General features: G+C 43.0%; 1 protein-coding gene across 8 annotated transcripts in view; it reads right to left on the bottom strand.

Moving 5' to 3' along the window:
* Nucleotides 1-16,806, bottom strand: part of ARMC9 (armadillo repeat containing 9) — a 147,262-nt gene that overhangs the window by 73,097 nt on the left and 57,359 nt on the right. For all 8 annotated transcript variants that reach the window (XM_025463409.3, XM_025463411.3, XM_025463412.3 and 5 more), the window contains 6 exons: nucleotides 16,047-16,137; nucleotides 14,291-14,414; nucleotides 11,228-11,367; nucleotides 9,473-9,549; nucleotides 6,732-6,806; nucleotides 2,261-2,351 (listed from right to left, as the gene is read on the bottom strand). In XM_025463409.3, coding sequence (XP_025319194.2) covers nucleotides 2,261-2,351; nucleotides 6,732-6,806; nucleotides 9,473-9,549; nucleotides 11,228-11,367; nucleotides 14,291-14,414; nucleotides 16,047-16,137 — 598 coding nt within the window. The remainder of the gene's footprint in view (nucleotides 1-2,260; nucleotides 2,352-6,731; nucleotides 6,807-9,472; nucleotides 9,550-11,227; nucleotides 11,368-14,290; nucleotides 14,415-16,046; nucleotides 16,138-16,806) is intronic.

Below are 16,806 nucleotides of genomic sequence, written 5' to 3'. Positions count from 1 at the left end.
AAGCATATCCCTCACGTAAATGTCAACTGACCCTCCCTCTTCACATTCTTCAGCATGCTGGCTCAAGGACCAGTTTTAAATAAGAGAAAGATGGTTTTGGACAGAATGCAAGACAGAACCTCCCTCTGTGTCTTGGCTCCCAGAAAGGAGGGAAGACTGACAAGGAAATGGAGGTGGGTGTGTCTCAATAGACTGAAACACAGAGTTAGCTCTGAAGAAGATTCACAGCCCAAATGTGCCCCTGAAGCTGCAGGGGACCCCTGGCCTGAGAGGGAGGTCTCAGCATGGCTGATGAGCATGGAGCAGATAGGGACAATGGTACTGCATTCCCCCTCTTCCCAAACTGTTGCCTACTCAAAAAAGGTTAAGGAGCAAGCTCAGCCCCAACTGAGGCTAAGTATTTATTTAGTGTTATTTTGTAAATATGCTTGCCCAGCAGAATTGCTGGGCAATTGGGCTCAAAGTCAGAAATGAAGCTGTTGCAGGGGCACCTGGGTGGCTGTCAGTCAAGCATCTGCCTTGGGCCCAGATCATGACCCCAGAGTTGGGCCCAGGTCATGACCCCAGGGTTCTAGGACCAAGCCCTGTGGGTCTAGAACCTCCCCACTTCTCCCTCTGCCTCTGCACCCCCCCCAACTCCTGCTCTTTCTCTCTACTGCATGCATGCTGTCTCAATAAATAAGTAAATAAAGTAAATAAATAAATAAATAAATAAATAAATAAAATCTATAAAGAAAAGAAAAAAGAAATGAAGCTGTTGCATAGGCTCAGTCAGTTAAGCATCTGTCCCTTGATCTCTGCTCAGGTTACGATCTTGGGGTCCTGGGATGGAGCCCTGTGTCAGGCTCTGTGTTCAGTGGAAGGGTGGGGTCTATTTGAGATTCTCTCTCTCTCTCCCTCCCTCCCTCCACTCATGTGCTTTCTCTCTCGCTCTCTCTCTCAAATAAATAAATTTTAAAAAAGAAAGAAAGAAAGAAAGAAAGAAAGAAAGAGAAAAAAGAAAAGAAAAGAAAGAAAGAAAAGAAAAGAAAAGAAAAGAAAAGAAAAGAAAAGAAAAGAAATGAAGATGTTGCAGAAAATAAAGTTCTATTCCTTGCTTCCCTGAGTTTGGGATGAATCATTTTTGCTCTGTAAGAGCCAAGAGAGAAGATGCTCATATGGAAACTGGCCCCAGGCTGAAGGAAGCCGGGTTTCCCACCTCACTGGCTGCTCTCCCAGCTGCTTCCAGTTGATTAGGAACCTCTGATGTCCTCTCTCTGCCTCTCCATTTCTGCGAAAGTCAGAGGCAGGGATATGCCACTTTGGCTGCATGTGGGGATTATCTGGGAGTTTTAAACACTATTCACACCTGGAGTGTGAATCCAGTTTTACTAGCATGGGGTGCTGCCCTGGGGATTTAAAAATCTCCTCAGGTGACTGCTACATGTGGCTCAGGCTTCTTTGAGTGAATGGCTTCTGGCCACTACCTATTTCTTGGCCTTGCTTAAGCTGCTGACTTGGGAGTAGAGATCAGGAGACTCATTTTTCACCTTTGCTCATGTGCTGAGTGGGACCTGAGCACCTGGACTTATAATGTGGACTGCAGAGTGTCGGGAAAGGGCATGTAGAAAGACAGAAGTGACAACCTTAGCCCCGGATGCTGGCAGTGCTCATGCCTCTGACATGTGTATGAATCAGGACCAAGATGTCAGGAGTCCACAGAAGAGCCAGAGCTCCCCGTCTATCCTGGTCCCATCCAAGGTTTCCTGCACCTTCTTTTCCTGCTTACTATGGGATGTAGATTACCAATGTGATGGATCAAAGCCAGAGAGAAAGAGGATCATATTCTCCCGTGGAGCCAGTAGGCAATATAAATTTTTCTTGAAGGAATGAACACATGCAGGAGAATGATGTTTTATGTAGTGGTACTAGGGAGACCGGCATTTGTTTTCCTTATCCGACCCTAGGACTCCAGGGAAGCCTTATGAGGTGAGGAAAGAATTAGGAGGGGGAGGCCCACACAAAGAGAATATAAGGTTAGAGCAGGTTGTTTGTGATTGCTTTTGAATTATTTTTGTTGACTATAAGCCTAACGTGTGATGAGAGATAGCTGGTCTTGGGACAGACTGGTCTTGACTACCTGGTCAAACTTTTGTTGGTGGGTTCACTTGGATCTCCCACCTCCCTTAAAACCTCTTGAATGAATTCCAAGGCATGACAAGCCCATGTATCTTTCTGGCACATGTGAAAGATGCAAAAGATAGATTATAGATGAACGAACCTGAATTAAGTTGCTTGATGATAAATTCAATCTGGCGGACCATTTCAGCATTGCCTTCTTTGATGAAGCAGCGAAGGATGTCCTCCATTCCCTAGGGGCATTGGAGAGAGTAAAAGTCAATATTTCAGGGTTATTTTGTTTGTTTGTTTACAAGAGAAATTAGTTTCCAGTGGAATACTCTCACTGAAACAACACAAAAAATCCTTTTTTTGGGGGGAGGGGGGGTATACACAATAAAAATTCCTCTGCTCAGTTCTAAATATTTTTTTTAAATTTATTTATTCATGAATGAATGAATGAATGAGAGACAGAGAGAGAGAGGCAAAGACACAGGCAGAGGGGGAAGCAGGCTCCCTGTGGGGAGCCCAATGTGGGAAGCCCAATGTGGGACTTGATCCCGGGACCCCGGATCGTGACCTGAGTCAAAGGCAGATGCTCCAGCACTGCACCACCCAGGCATCCCAGTATTACATATTCTGTTTATTCTTTTTATAATTCACAGTTAAATTATTTTACTCTTGGTTGAGTATCTGACCTAATTATAAAACATTTAGCAAACAAAAAAACCTATTGTACAGAGAACTGGGGATTGCCAGAGGGTGGTGGAGGGGGGATGGGTGAAATAGGTGAAGGGAAATTAAGGGGCATGAACTTCCAGTTAGAAAATAAATAAGCAGGGATCCCTGGGTGGCGCAGCGGTTTGGCGCCTGCCTTTGGCCCAGGGCGCGATCCTGGAGACCCGGGATCGAATCCCACATCAGGCTCCCAGTGCATGGAGCCTGCTTCTCCCTCTGTCTGTGTCTCTGCCTCTCTCTCTCTCTCTCTGTGACTATCATAAATAAAAAAATAAAAAAATAAAAAAGAAAATAAATAAGCAGCATGGAGATAAAAAGTACAGCATTGGGAATATAGTCAATAATGCTGTGATAATGTTGTATGGTGACAGATGGTGACTGTACTTATCTTGATGAGCACTGGCTCCTGTACAGATTTGCTGAATCACTATATTGTACATCTGAAACTAACACAACACTGTATGTCAACTACACTAAGATAATAAGTGAAAAAGAAACTATTGTAAAATTTTACTCCATACGTAAGTATTCCCTTTAGTTTGGGCAGTATGTTGTTTTGGGAGGTGGCTTCTTTCTTTTGATTTCTTTATACTCTTCCTTCTGGATTTAAGCACAAAATGAAGAGTGAAACCATATCTGTAGAGAAGTTAGTAAGTGGAACCTCTTTTTAAACAGCTATCATTCTTTTTTTTTAAATATTTATTTATTCAGAGAGAGAGACAGAGAGAGAGAGAGGCAGGCAGAGACACAGGCAGAGGGAGAAGCAGGCTCCATGCAGGGAGCCCGATGTGGGACTCGATCCCGGGTCTCCAGGATCATACCCCTGGCTGCAGGTGGCACTAAACCGCTGTGCCACCGGGGCTGCCCTATTATTCTTTTTCTATCAAAAGAATTACAAAGTTACTACACTGTGCATTATTTATTTTGTTACAAACCACTAGCATCAGAACTTTCAATACTAACAGAAGGACAAGGAAATGTAGAGGTAAGATACTGACTCAAGCACAGATGTCTGTTTCCCGTCTTCCCTCTTCCTCTTCCCTCTTTCCGGGAGAGAGATGTGGATGAGCATGGATGGCAGGAGCTGATGAGGCTTCTTGCCACCACAATGAATCCAAAACAGAGGAAGCAGAGAGAAATGGATCTAGTGACATGTGAACCCTGATCAAGCTCTGCCTGAATCTTATGCCTGAACTTTTCAGTGGAATGAGCCAGTATTTCCCTCTTTTAATGTAGGCCTGTTTGGAATCAATAGCAGAATCTGAATCAAAGACAGGCCAAGTACAGTTTTGAACATGGTGAATTCCTATCGTCTAGAACAGAGCATTACCTCCTAGAGGGTTAAGTTTGGATTGTATCCGAGCTCCCTCAGGAAACTGTGTGACCTTGGTCAAACTGCTTAGTTCCTCCCAGCCTGTGACTTCAACTCTAAAATAAGGATGTTAACTCGAGTTAACAGGAAATTTTTAAAAGATAAAGAATGTAAATTGGGTACCGGTTATGTTGATGCATGTTTGTTAGATGCACTGAATTGTATACGTAAGGCCTGTGCATTTCACTGCTCATAAATTATACCTAAAAAAGTCCTATCTAGTCCAGCTGCTGGCATATAACACATGCTCAATAAATAGTGCTTGCTATTCTCAGAAGAATTTGGTGGCTCAGAAGAGAGATCTGGTAGCTGAAGCCGAGGGAGTAAACAACATTCAGAAGAGTGAGAGGCTTAGGACTGCATCTTGAAGAACAGGAGCATTAACTGATAGGCAGAGCTAGGTAAGCGCACAGAGAACCTGAAGGACAGCTCTGGATGGTCCTTGGATCAAGGAAGAGGGTGCCAAGAGGGCTGCAGTCTCCTCTAGCTCAGGGCAGAGTGTTTGGCTGGTGTTTAAATTTTAAGAAAGAGCTTTGTGGCCGACAACTGCTCCAGCCCTAGATGCAGGAGGCTTTGGAGGAGGCCTGAGGGCAGCCCTACTGACCGAACTGCTCCCCTGCCCCAGACCTTGGCAGTCTCTTCAAGTTCAAATGAGGCTCAGTGCACTCATTTATTATTTCCTCCACTTTGGGAACTATTATTTAAGACCACCACAATAGCATTCGGTACTGATATAATTTTTATGTATTCTTTGTCATCTTCCACAAGCACACAAATGGTTCACACAGTTGCAAACACACAGTTCTTATTATGCCATATACTCCTTTCCTTGGACTCCAGGTACATAAGTGTGAGACCTCTGGGTATCGTTCCCCCAGGTCTCTGAGGCACGGTCCCTTTCCTCCATATTTTTTCTCTATGGCCTGGATGATCTCTAAGGGTCACACTCTCACATCCTACAACCGTGAGTCTTTCCTCCCCACCCACGCCCTGTCCCTTTACTGCTGTTCCCTCCTCTCTTTTCCGCCCCTTGCCCTGGGTGTCCTTCCTCCATGCTGCCTTTCATGCTACTTGATCCATACCACCTCTGCTCATTCTTTCTCTTCAGCCTACATGTCTTTTTCCTTGTTTCTGCTTTGGTTGACAATTCCTCTCACTGGAATGACCATAATGCAGAGGTTAATCAAGTTTAGTTCCTCCATTCTGTATTAAAATAGCAGATTTTATTTTATTTTTTAAAGACATAGGCAATTAAGTTCTATTGTTTACTATGACCACACAGAGTGGCTCCTAATTAAGTTTTTATCTTTGGCATAACTGCTGATACAATTTTAGATGATTAATTAGGAGATTTAGCAATTCTTCTAAGGAAGCAAAATTAAGTGGAGAAACATGTTTCTTTCATTGGTCTCAAACTGAACTTGGCCAGTTTTTGACTGGAAATATTTAATCTCTTCATCATAGCATTTAATATGTACACTGTTAACCTAGTTTCATGTTACAGGAAAAAGGACAAAACTTCAGAGCTTTTGCTGATTAGATCTAGAAACACTTGTCTCAAAAGATGCTAATCACCTGGAGCTTGTTTTACACTCCCAATACAAACACTAAACACATTAAATATTGCATTTACTCTTTGCCAGCCAAACCAGGTACCAGTTTTGTCATCTTTAGGAGAGTTTCTGGCTCCTTTGGCTGCTGAGCACCTGCAGGCTGTGTCTGGTCTGCATCAGTTCTCACTGTACCACAGGCCCTCTGGGAATCCTGGGAGTGCATTTCAGTGGTGGCTTTTTCCATTTCACCATTTAAGCTCCCCCTACTATGAAATCCATAGGCTTTCTCAAAAGCCTCCAAATTAAAATAAACCATTACAAAAAAATGTCTCTAGGGGATCCCTGGGTGTCTCAGTGGTTTAGCTTCTGCCTTTGGCCCAGGGCATGATCCTGGAGTCCCGGTACGGAGTTCCACATTGGGCTCCCTGCATGGAGCCTGCTCCTCCCTCTGCCTGTGTCTCTGCCTCTCTCTGTCTCTGTCTCTCATAAATAAATAAAATCTTAAAAAAATATCTCTAACTTTCTAAAAATAAGCCTGCTGGGAACTTTCTAATATTAGTTTTTTTCTTTTTGTTGTTAGAGAGAGAGCATAAGCGAAGGGGAAAGGGGAGAGAGAATCCCCACACCCAGTGTGGAGCCCAATGTGGAGCTCAGTCTCACAACCCTGAGATCATGACCTGAGCCGACATCAAGAGTCAGATGCTCAACTGCCTGAGCCACTTGGGTATCCCTCTAACACTGAAGTTCTTAAGATTTAGGAGTTAGGGATCCTTTGAGAATCTGATAAAAGCTACAGATTCTCTCCCCAGAAAACTGCAAATGTGTGCTTGGCATACAATTTCAGGGAGTTCACATGTGCAAGCCATGGAGCCCAAGGTGCACGGAGCACAGTCTGAGAGCTCCTTGCTCTAATAGCTTCTGAACCGTGGCACTGACGGAAGCTTATAAATTTCTCAAGCACATTTTCTTACCATTGCTCTTGCTTCCTCACGAATGGATGGAATAGAGAGGATGCTGTACAGAGCTCCATTCACATACGGCTGTATCTTTAAGGGGAGAAAGAACAGTCATGTGAAAGTTCTCAAATACTGTACAACTCAACGATCAAACACCCTACTCAAGAATAACCGGGCTACCGAGGAGAGTGAGTGCCATCTTCCTGAGCTCCAGGATGCGTGTTTCCAAATGACAGATATCTCCACTCACATGTCCTAGTGACAGCTACAACTACAACTAAGAGTTCAAAGCCAAGTTCATTATTGGCTCCTAAAGCTCACTCCTGTGTTTCACTGCTTAACTAATGTTGTGCTGATCATCAGACTAGAACCACTGAAGTCGTTATTGAATGCTCTTGCTTTTGCTTTCCAGTGATGAGCTGCTAAGCTGCTTTTGATAGGAACTCTTCTTTCCCACACACACTGTCACTGTCCTTGTTCAGATATGGTCTCTGACCTGGGTGACACTGAATCTCCAAAAGGGTCTCTGTCTTTGATGTTCACTCTTTAGTTCAATAATCATATCATTGCCAAAATTCTGCAACATGGGCCAAATCATCCCTCTTCCTACCTTGGAAATCTTCTCTAGAGCCTACCTGGAAAGTCCTAACTCCTTGGAACAGCACACATGGCCCTTCAAGGTTTGGCCTCACTATCATGTCCCCCTGCTCCTTCCTGCCTGCCACCATGTAGGCTACACTGTACAGATCAATCCCACAGTACTTACGGGGCCCCTCGCCACACACCACACTCTGCTCTGCTCCCTGTATATCCCTCCACTACCACACTGGATTCAGTATATATTTTTTATTTATACGTAAGTCTCCTCTGTTGTGAGCTCTTCAAGAACTGGGCCCATGTTTTATGTACATAGGTAACCCCAACATCAAGCCACCCAGGACATGGTATATGGCAGGTACTTGATAAATGAGAGCTCCCTTTGGAGCACACTTTATGCTCCACTTTCCATGGCAATGGAGGAGGGCCCATTCCCACCGTTCTTTCCCAGCACTGGACTTTATTACCCTTTAATTTTTGCCAATCTGATGGGTAAAGAAAAAGTCATCTTATTGTTGTTCTTACTTTAATTTTCTGGACTACTGGCAAAACTAAACATCTTGCCTTTGTCTACAGGTCATCAGGATTTACTGTTCTGTAAACTGCCCACGTGTACTTTATCCTTTTCTTCTTTCACTTATTAATTAATAGGAGCTCTTCATATATAAAGAGTATTACACCTTTATCCTGTGATGCAAATTTTTTTCTCAGGGTATCATTTGTCCACTGACTCTCATTCCTCTTTCTACATAAAAAGAAATTTAATGTTCACAGAGTTAAATATGTGCATCTTTCCGTTTATGGCTCCTGGGTTTCATCCTTCAAGACCACGATTATCTCACACAAGACTGATGTATGTAGCATTTATTTATGTAGTGAATGCATTTCTAGGTTCTAACATGTGTACAGGTAGATTTTCTAGCTCACCTTCAAGGCAAATATATTTGTAACAATTATAACAAGATTTAAGTCCTCTGGTCTAGTCTGTAACATACTGGTTCCAACACCTGAAACCAACATTTACTATTAGAGACAGAATATATTTCCTACAGGCTTCAACTGCCTTAATTGAATAAAATGGAGAACAGAGTCTAGAAGTTAAGAGCTCTTGATTTTAAAATATAAAAAGCATGCACACACTGTACTAACCACCAACTCTTCAACTGCTGAAGCAGCCCGGGGCACTCAGCTGGTGGGGCCAGAGGGATGGAAGATGTGAGAGAAATGAACAGAAGGGGAGCTGCTTGAAATGGGACCGGATGCAGGAATACTAAGTGCCTCACTCTGACCCAGCAGTACTCAGTCCTGTCCTGCTAAGATACCTCTGCACCTGATCTGGCTAACGAGATCAGGTTTTGGTTGGGGTTTTGGCTTCAGGTGCAAAGTGATGCCATGGTTTTTGTGTAAGCATCTGTAGAAAACCGGGGAAAGGATACTCACACTGTTTAGAAGTTTCTGTTAGTTTATCAAGACCTCTACTTTATTTTAAAAGGGCTTGCAGCCCATAGGTTACATGACAGAAAATCACACCAGTGTTGGGGAGGCCACAGAGTAGGAGCTGGTACAGCCATGCTGTAGGACAGAGTGGCAGGACTCCGACCTGAGACTGAAACACGGGGTGAGCCAGCAGTGACGAGTATGTCTGTACCCCAGGGACCATTAGGGGGCCAGTATGGTGGTGTCCTGAGGCCTGCTGTGGCGACTGAGAGCTGGAGGCACTGAGGTGGACAGGCCTGGGGATCTGGGTGGGAGGGCTGCAAACATGGGCTGTTCTGCAGTAGCGAGAGTTAAGGAATGAGATGTATACAAAGCAACACAGAAAAGTTCTAATAGGATAGTGAAAAGGCAAGAAAAGAATGAGATCTAGAGTGCAATACAACTTACACAATTATACATGCAACCCAAAATGTTAACTAAATTTTTAGGCTACGTACCACCATGGTGAGAGTGGATGTGGGGGAAGAATGAAGAAGGGTGAGTGACAAGGAGGAGAAGGCCTGGGAGGGAGCTGGCACAGACCCATGGAGGCAGGGCAGTAGGAAATGAGGAGTCGGGGATCAACTCCAGCTTCCCAGTTCCAGTATTTGGAGGAGTGAACTTCACTCACTAGCTGGGCCAGCCCTCCCCCAAGCCCAAGGCTAGCAGCGCTGGCCCAGTACCTCATGGTTCTCATGGCCAAGTAGGTCCGAAAGAACTTTCAACACCAGGCCTGCCACCTTGGCACACATGTTCTTCCCTTGAGAAAAAACAACAAAACAAAATGTGACATGTTTAAACTCCGAAGCACACAGTTTCAAGTCGGGCAGACCTGAATGCAAATCTTGGCTCCTCTGCTTATGAACTGCGTGACCCTGGGTGAGTCACTTAACCAATCTGGGCCCCAGTTTCCTCCTCCTGGGGTTCCTTAAGGACTATTAACACCTATTTCAAAAGGTGATGCAGAATGAAGTAACTCAGTATAGGTTGTGCACTCCAGGTACTCAGTAAATGATGGTGCAGAGAACAGAGCTATTCATGACAGCAAAAACACAATAGATTAGAGAGTTATGTTCTGCCTCCCAGGTGTGCAGACCATCATCATAAAAATCATACAGATGTTTTCGCCATCCAAACATCATAACAATCACAGCAAATACATTGATGATATTAAGAAAAGCTGATTAGAATCTGATAAATGTTTTAAAGTTAGGATATTTGCTTTGCATATGCTGTTTTTTAAGAGAAGACTGGAATCACATTTGCTCAGTAAACAGCACATGAGTGGTTCAGATTACAAAGCATCCAAGGGCAAAAAAGCTTCTAACATATACCCCTGAGCTATTTATTCATAGAACCTTCTCCCAAAACTGGGGTTGCTCAGACTGGTATCAGCCACAGGCTGCACTTGGCACCTCTTCTAAAGACACTTCTTGGGCAGCCCTGGTGGCTCAAGTGGTTTAGCGCCACCTTTGGCCCAGGGCCTGACCCTAGAGACCCGGGATCGAGTTCCACGTCAGGCTCCTTGCATGGCACCTGCTTCTCCCTCTGCCTGTGTCTCTGCTTCTCTCTCTCCTCTCTGTGTATTCTCAGAAATAAATAAATAAATAATCTTAAAAAAATAAATAAAATAAAGACACTTCTTCCAGTCTAGGTAACAGATCATTTAAATGGGATGAAATCTATAGAAAAGCTGCTATCACTACCTTTATTGATCAAATGAGATGTGCACATGAGTATCTCATCTCCAGGGAGTGAAGTGGGAGAGACTGCTGTGGTTAGGAGAAGGGAGCACAGTCTAACATCCTTGCTCTGCCACCAACTTACTTATCCCTGTAGAATTTTGGAAACATATTTCTCTGTCTTTGGACAGAATGGATCGTAATTCTTCCTAACTTCGAAGATGAAGATGAAGAAAAATGTAAACTGTTTTAATTTCCTCTTAATTCAGACACTGCATACATATAAAATGCTCTTTCCAAGGCCAGAATGGTATCTGGCTTCAGGGATTCAACAACTGTATTACTAGTTGGAAATGTTTTACACTCTACTTCTGTTTCAGTTTTCTTTCTTCTTTCTTTCTTTCTTTCTTTCTTTCTTTCTTTCTTTCTTTCTTTCTTTCTTCTTTCTTTTTTTTTGTTAAAGATTTTATTTATTTATTCATAAAGACACAGAGAGAGAGAGAGAGGCAGAGAGAGAAGCAGGCTCCACACAGGGAGCCCGACGTGGCACTCGATCCCAGGTCTCCAGGACCACACCCTGGGCTGCAGGCAGCGCCAAACCGCTGTGCCACCGGGGCTGCCCCTGTTTCAGTTTTCTATGAGAAAGACTAAAGACAAACCATGTCAGGCTGGGTGGTCATCAAGGCTTGAGGACCAGGCTCTCTTTCCCTCCCCCACACCAAAACCTGAGGGCACGGGGACAGGGGATTCTGAGACCTGCGCTCCTGAGGCAGAGGTTCATGAGCAAAGCCACCGAGTACTCCAGCGTATAGTCTGACAGGCAGTCAGGGTCCTTCAGAATATCAATCAGCCAGAAGATGAGGCCGTCTCGAATCATTGCCGTCTGCAGCGGGCGCCTAGGAGGCAAAAGCCTACAGGTTAACAAATCTGGCAAGAAACCTTCCCTGTAAGAGTACATGGTGATGTACATGCTGATCAGAAAAGACAAATTGATGGGGTGCTTGGGTGGCTCAGTTGGATGAGCATACAACTCTTGGGTTTAGGCTTAGACCATGATCTCAGGGTCCTGGGATCAAGCACCCCCATCGGGCTCTGTGCTCAGCGGGGAGTCTGCTTGAGGACTCTCTCCCTCTCCTTCTGCTCTCTCTCAAATAAATAAATAAATCTTAAGAAAAAAAGACAAGACAAACTGTGCAGAAGGTACAGACTCTGAAGAATATTTTGTTGTTAGACTCACACAATTGAAATAACAAATTCTTTACCTTTTGCGGGTATCCCTAAGGATTTAGAGGGAGATAAGGCAGTCAGGAGGCCTTCTACTTTGAAAGTTTCTTTTTCAATATTTAAAGTTAGCAGAGAATTACATCAAATATTTAATAAATATTTACTGATAGCTTTTGGTTCACTTCACCCAGGAGACAGCCATAGAAATAGTTCATCGACAAATAGATTTTTAGTAAACTCTAGTCTGGCTAGGCACTTTTGAGCTGTGTAAAAATGAAGAAAAGCCAAAAACCAGTTCAATTTCATTTTGATTCAGGTCTCTGTAAAGTACGGATAGTTTAATGATGTGGGCAATACAATTTATACAGAATTATATTCCATCAAAGTCCAGGTATAATTCTTACAAAATCTAACACTCATCAAAATGTGTTATGGTGAATGTCTTCATGCCAGCTTTAAGAATTGATGAGATTAGGGGCATTTGGGTGGCTCAGTTCAGTGCAGCGTCTGACTCTTGATTTCAGCTCAGGTCATGATCTCGGGATTGTGAGATCAAGTCTCATGTCTGGCTCTACACACAGCGTGGAGTCTATTTAAGATTCTCTCTCCTTCTCTATCTGCTCCTCCCTGCCCTGCAAGAATTGATAAGATTAGGCATGATGATATCACCAGAGAAGAATTCTTTGAACATCAAAACATCATGGGGGAACCATCACTCACATCTCCTAATCAACAGGTTATGGTAGGACTCCCACCCAGGACAGTATCTGTTTATGCTATATATATATATATATAGCATATATGTATATATATGTTTTAAGATTTTATATTTTTAAGTAATCTCTACACATATCATGGGGCTCAGACTCACACAACCTGAGATCAAGAATCATATGCTCTATTCACCGAGCCAGCCAGGTGCTAGTTTGTGCTTTTCTGAAACACCACACTCACCTATTCAGTTAAATTTACTAGAATACAATGAAGGCTACATTCTCTTGGTAATCCTAACTATTTTCTACATTCATTGTACAGACCCTAGCAAATGGTGAAAACATTAAGCATATTTCCAGAACAGAATAGCTTATTACTATTTGAAGCACAGAAAAAACTGGCAGTAAATATCTGTATTACCAGGAGGAAGCATGTCTTCATTATATCTTACTATAGTTACCAAGTTTCCAAAAATTTTCCAAATATGGTCAACATCAAGGTAAATTATAAACAGAAACCAAGTGTTCATATGATCTGAGGAAAAATAACTCTGGAATTTACTATTTACAGTTCACATAGTTAGAACAAGAACTTTTCATTGGCAGGGACTCAGCAAAAAACAGGAACCAAACACCTACCACTTTCCTTCACTAAAAGTGCACACTTAGAGTAAGTCACTTTGCAGGCTTTGGGTTATCGAGAGTCAATCGAATGTTAACCACATTGGACAGGAAGAAAAGTATGTCCAGACGAGGACTGATGGTCAGAAAAAGCTGAGGACTCAAGGTACTAGAATTCTTATTAATGCAAAAAGAAAGTGAAGTGCTCCAGAAGGAACCCACATGCTGGAAGAATGTCATATGACTCAGCTATTCTACTCCTAGACACGGACCGACTCCAGGTCCACACAAAGACTTGTAGGCAAATGTTCAGAACACAATTATCTGTGATAGCCCCAAAGTAGAAACAATCCAGATGTCCATCAACTGATGAACAGATAAACCAAACATAGTCTATCCATAGAATGGTGCATTCTTTAGCATTATGAAGGAACAAAGTCCTGACACAGGCTACAACTTGAATGAACCTCAAAAACACTATGCTAGGCGAGAGAAGCCAGTCACAACAGAACACATATTATATGATTGCATTTATCTAAAAATGTCCATTATGGGTAACACTACGAAAAGCAAATCCGTGGTTACTTGGGACTGGAATGAGGACAGGAAATGGGCATGAGGCTTCTTTGTGTGCGGATGGAAACGTTCTAAAATTAGCTTGTGGTGATGGTTGTACAACTCTGTAAATCTACTAAAAAAATCACTGAACGGCACACTTAAAAGGGGTGCATTTTGTGCTATGAGCATACACTTCAATAAAGCTATTAATGAAAACAAAGCTCTAGGTGGATACAAGATCCAAGTCCTGACATGGTCCAGATGGAGACCACGAACCACAGGGTGGACAAAGAAGCAGGAGTCCCCCACCCTGTTTTCCACAGAGCTACCCACCACACCCATTGTGGCCATTTATTTACAGGCAGTGAGCCAATTGCAGGCAGTGAGCTCTATCAGGTTTTATTCACGCGCTCGTCTCTATACCATGCACGTGGCCTGAAACACAATCCAGCCTCTGGCCAGCACCAGCTGTGTTCATGAGAAGACCATGACAGAGCTTCCTCCTTCCGCAGCAGCTGGAGCAGGAGGGTGTCGAGGATTCAAGATAAGCTTTATAGTTCTATCTTGGAAAATTACCCAACCTCTCCTAAACATTAACAGAAAATGTCATCTGGATCTTGGACTGCCACAGGGACTAAGCGGTTCTCACAGAAGCCTTATTTGGTTTCACAGGAGCCACTGTGACCTCCTGCCTGGTCAGCACCTGAGGCTGAACTTCTGCAAGGCCCCAAGAACGTTCTCACGGGTGACGATGTCCTCATCCTCCTCCTTCAGCCTTTCCTCCAGCATCCGTAGCACCTTTGTGCTCTGGGCCAGGTAGAGGCGACCTAGTAATATAACCAGAGATGCACAAGTGAAAGAATTTATCTTGTTAGGTGTATGTTCCAAAACCACTTTCTTTTTTTTTTTTAAATATTTTATTTATTTATTCATGAGAGATACAGAGAGAGAGAGAGGCAGAGACACAGGCAGAGGGAGAAGCAGGCTCCATGCAAGGAGCCCGACGTGGGACTTGATCCCGGGTCTCCAGAATCACGCCCTGGGCTGAAGGCGGCGCTAAACCGCTGAGCCACCCGGGCTACCCCAAAACCACTTTCTAGGAAAACTTTGCATGTAACACATGTAGAGACTGGGTAATTTTAGGTTCTAAAAAACTTAAAACATATTTCTTCTGCAGAGTTGGTTTTATTCAATCAACTATCTAATGAAGAGAAAACCACTCTACTTATAATAAAAACATAATTCATCATGGGGCACCGGGGTGGCTCAGCTGGTTACATCTCCGGCTCTTGATTTCAGTGCAGGTCATGATCTCAAAGTTGTGAGATCGAGCCCAGAGTTGGGCTCTGCACTTAGGAGAGAGTCTGCTTCTCTCTCTCTCGCCCTATGCCCCATCCCTGCTCACATATATACACACTCGCTCTAAAATAAATAAACAAAAAATATTTAAACATAATTCATCACTATGCTTTTGTGGGGAGCCTTGCCAGATCTACCAGGAGAAAGAGAATAAGGAATCTCTAATGTTTTGGGTCCCTTAGTCTTTATAATAGAGGCAGCCAAGCAGTAGTGCTTTCTGGCCACACTCCTTGCTCCTTCTAGACACACCCTGTGGCTTAGAGGAGTTGGGAACCATAGCTGCGACCCTACAAGAAGCCCTGAGTTATCACTAGCCTGTTGTGGACGTGTGTCTTGATAATGTTAATGCATGCACCGTCACTCATAATAAATGTCTGCTAAATGGATGGAAGAATAAGCACATGAATGGGTGAACCAACTTTTGGAGTATCGTATATTCATAATTTGAAAACTCCCTTTATTTACATTTAAAAAGCTGAAACAAAGTAGAACTTATAGAAGATAATGATGCTCCATAAAATCATTTTGAATTCAGCTTTGGTATGTATTATCTTTGGAATTCAGATCTTCTTGGTTATCTACTTTTTGTTTGAGATTTTATTTTTAAGTAATTTCTATACCCACTGTGGGGCTTAAACTCACAATCCCAAGAGATCAAGAGTCACACATTCCACCAACCTGACCAGCCAAGTGTCCCAAGAGGTTGTACTCTTTTGAAGGAAATGGTGCAGTGCTTTGGGGATCAGCTTTGATTATTTCACTAACCTTATTTTGCCTTAAGCAAAAAAATATAGAAAATGCATCACCTGTTATATACTTGAAAACAATCTAACTAGTACTGTTAAAAAAACAGAAAGCTTTAAAATAAAATAAGAAGGCTTATGGAATAAACTCTAAAACCATCAAAATTTGCTCTGACTAAACTAAGCAATATGACAACAACCAATTTGCAAAAGACCCCTTCGATGCACTGCACAGGGATCTCTTGAAGAAATATACAGTGTCTTTAAGAAACCTGAAGAAGAATGTCTGCTTTCAGAGGAACAAAATGCCTTAAATAAGACCTAGCTGTTCTCTTTGAAGAAAAGCTAATGATTTACCTCCTGCCAGGGATGCAAAAGCATTGATGAGCCGGGCCATGTACTGCCGTACTACCTCGCTCTTTGAATGCAGCAGCTGGAGCACAGTCCTCTGGGGAGACACATCCAAAGAGGAAAATGATGAGGTTAAAGAAAACAGCCAAACATACATCTCCTCTATGGGTCTGCTGTTCTCTGCCTCTGTGCGAATTTATTAGAGGTGAAATAAACAGACTAAAGTCAACACTTCATTTGGAAGTCTCAATTTCCAACGGATTTTTTATGAGAGTTGACAAAAATCAGTTATTCAGACTTCTAAACTGAAAGACTGAATTATACTGAGCACCTAGCCAGTGGCTGGCACAAGGGAGGCAATGCTGTTTGCTATTATTGTTGCTCATGTTTTTCCAGGTTAATGATAGGTCCAATAGACGCATCTAATTTTGCTCCCTGCAAACCACAGTAAAACTACAGTGAATGGATTTTTTTTAAAAAAAGATTTAAATTCTGAAGGACAGAGAGACAGCAGAAGAAATGTAACAACATAATTTTGGAATCAGGAATATAGGGTAAAAGACTTAGCAGAACCAAGAATGCCAAGTCTCGAAGGCAGCAACAGGCAATGAGAAATTACCCAATTTGCGGCACTTAATCCTCAAAAGGAAAAAAAAATAAAGAATGAATACAAGCTGTTAAAGCAGCAGCTGGATTCCACTCTTGTTGTTCCTCCACAACTGTCCTCCTGCATATTCCCACCATCGGTCTGGGGGTGTTTCCTTGC

The sequence above is a fragment of the Canis lupus genome, chromosome 25 (genome assembly GCF_003254725.2).
Source record: "Canis lupus dingo isolate Sandy chromosome 25, ASM325472v2, whole genome shotgun sequence".
NCBI classification, from domain to species: domain Eukaryota; kingdom Metazoa; phylum Chordata; class Mammalia; order Carnivora; family Canidae; genus Canis; species Canis lupus.
The sequence above is the reverse complement of the archived record's forward strand: the minus strand, read 5'-3'. Positions and strand labels throughout refer to the sequence as shown.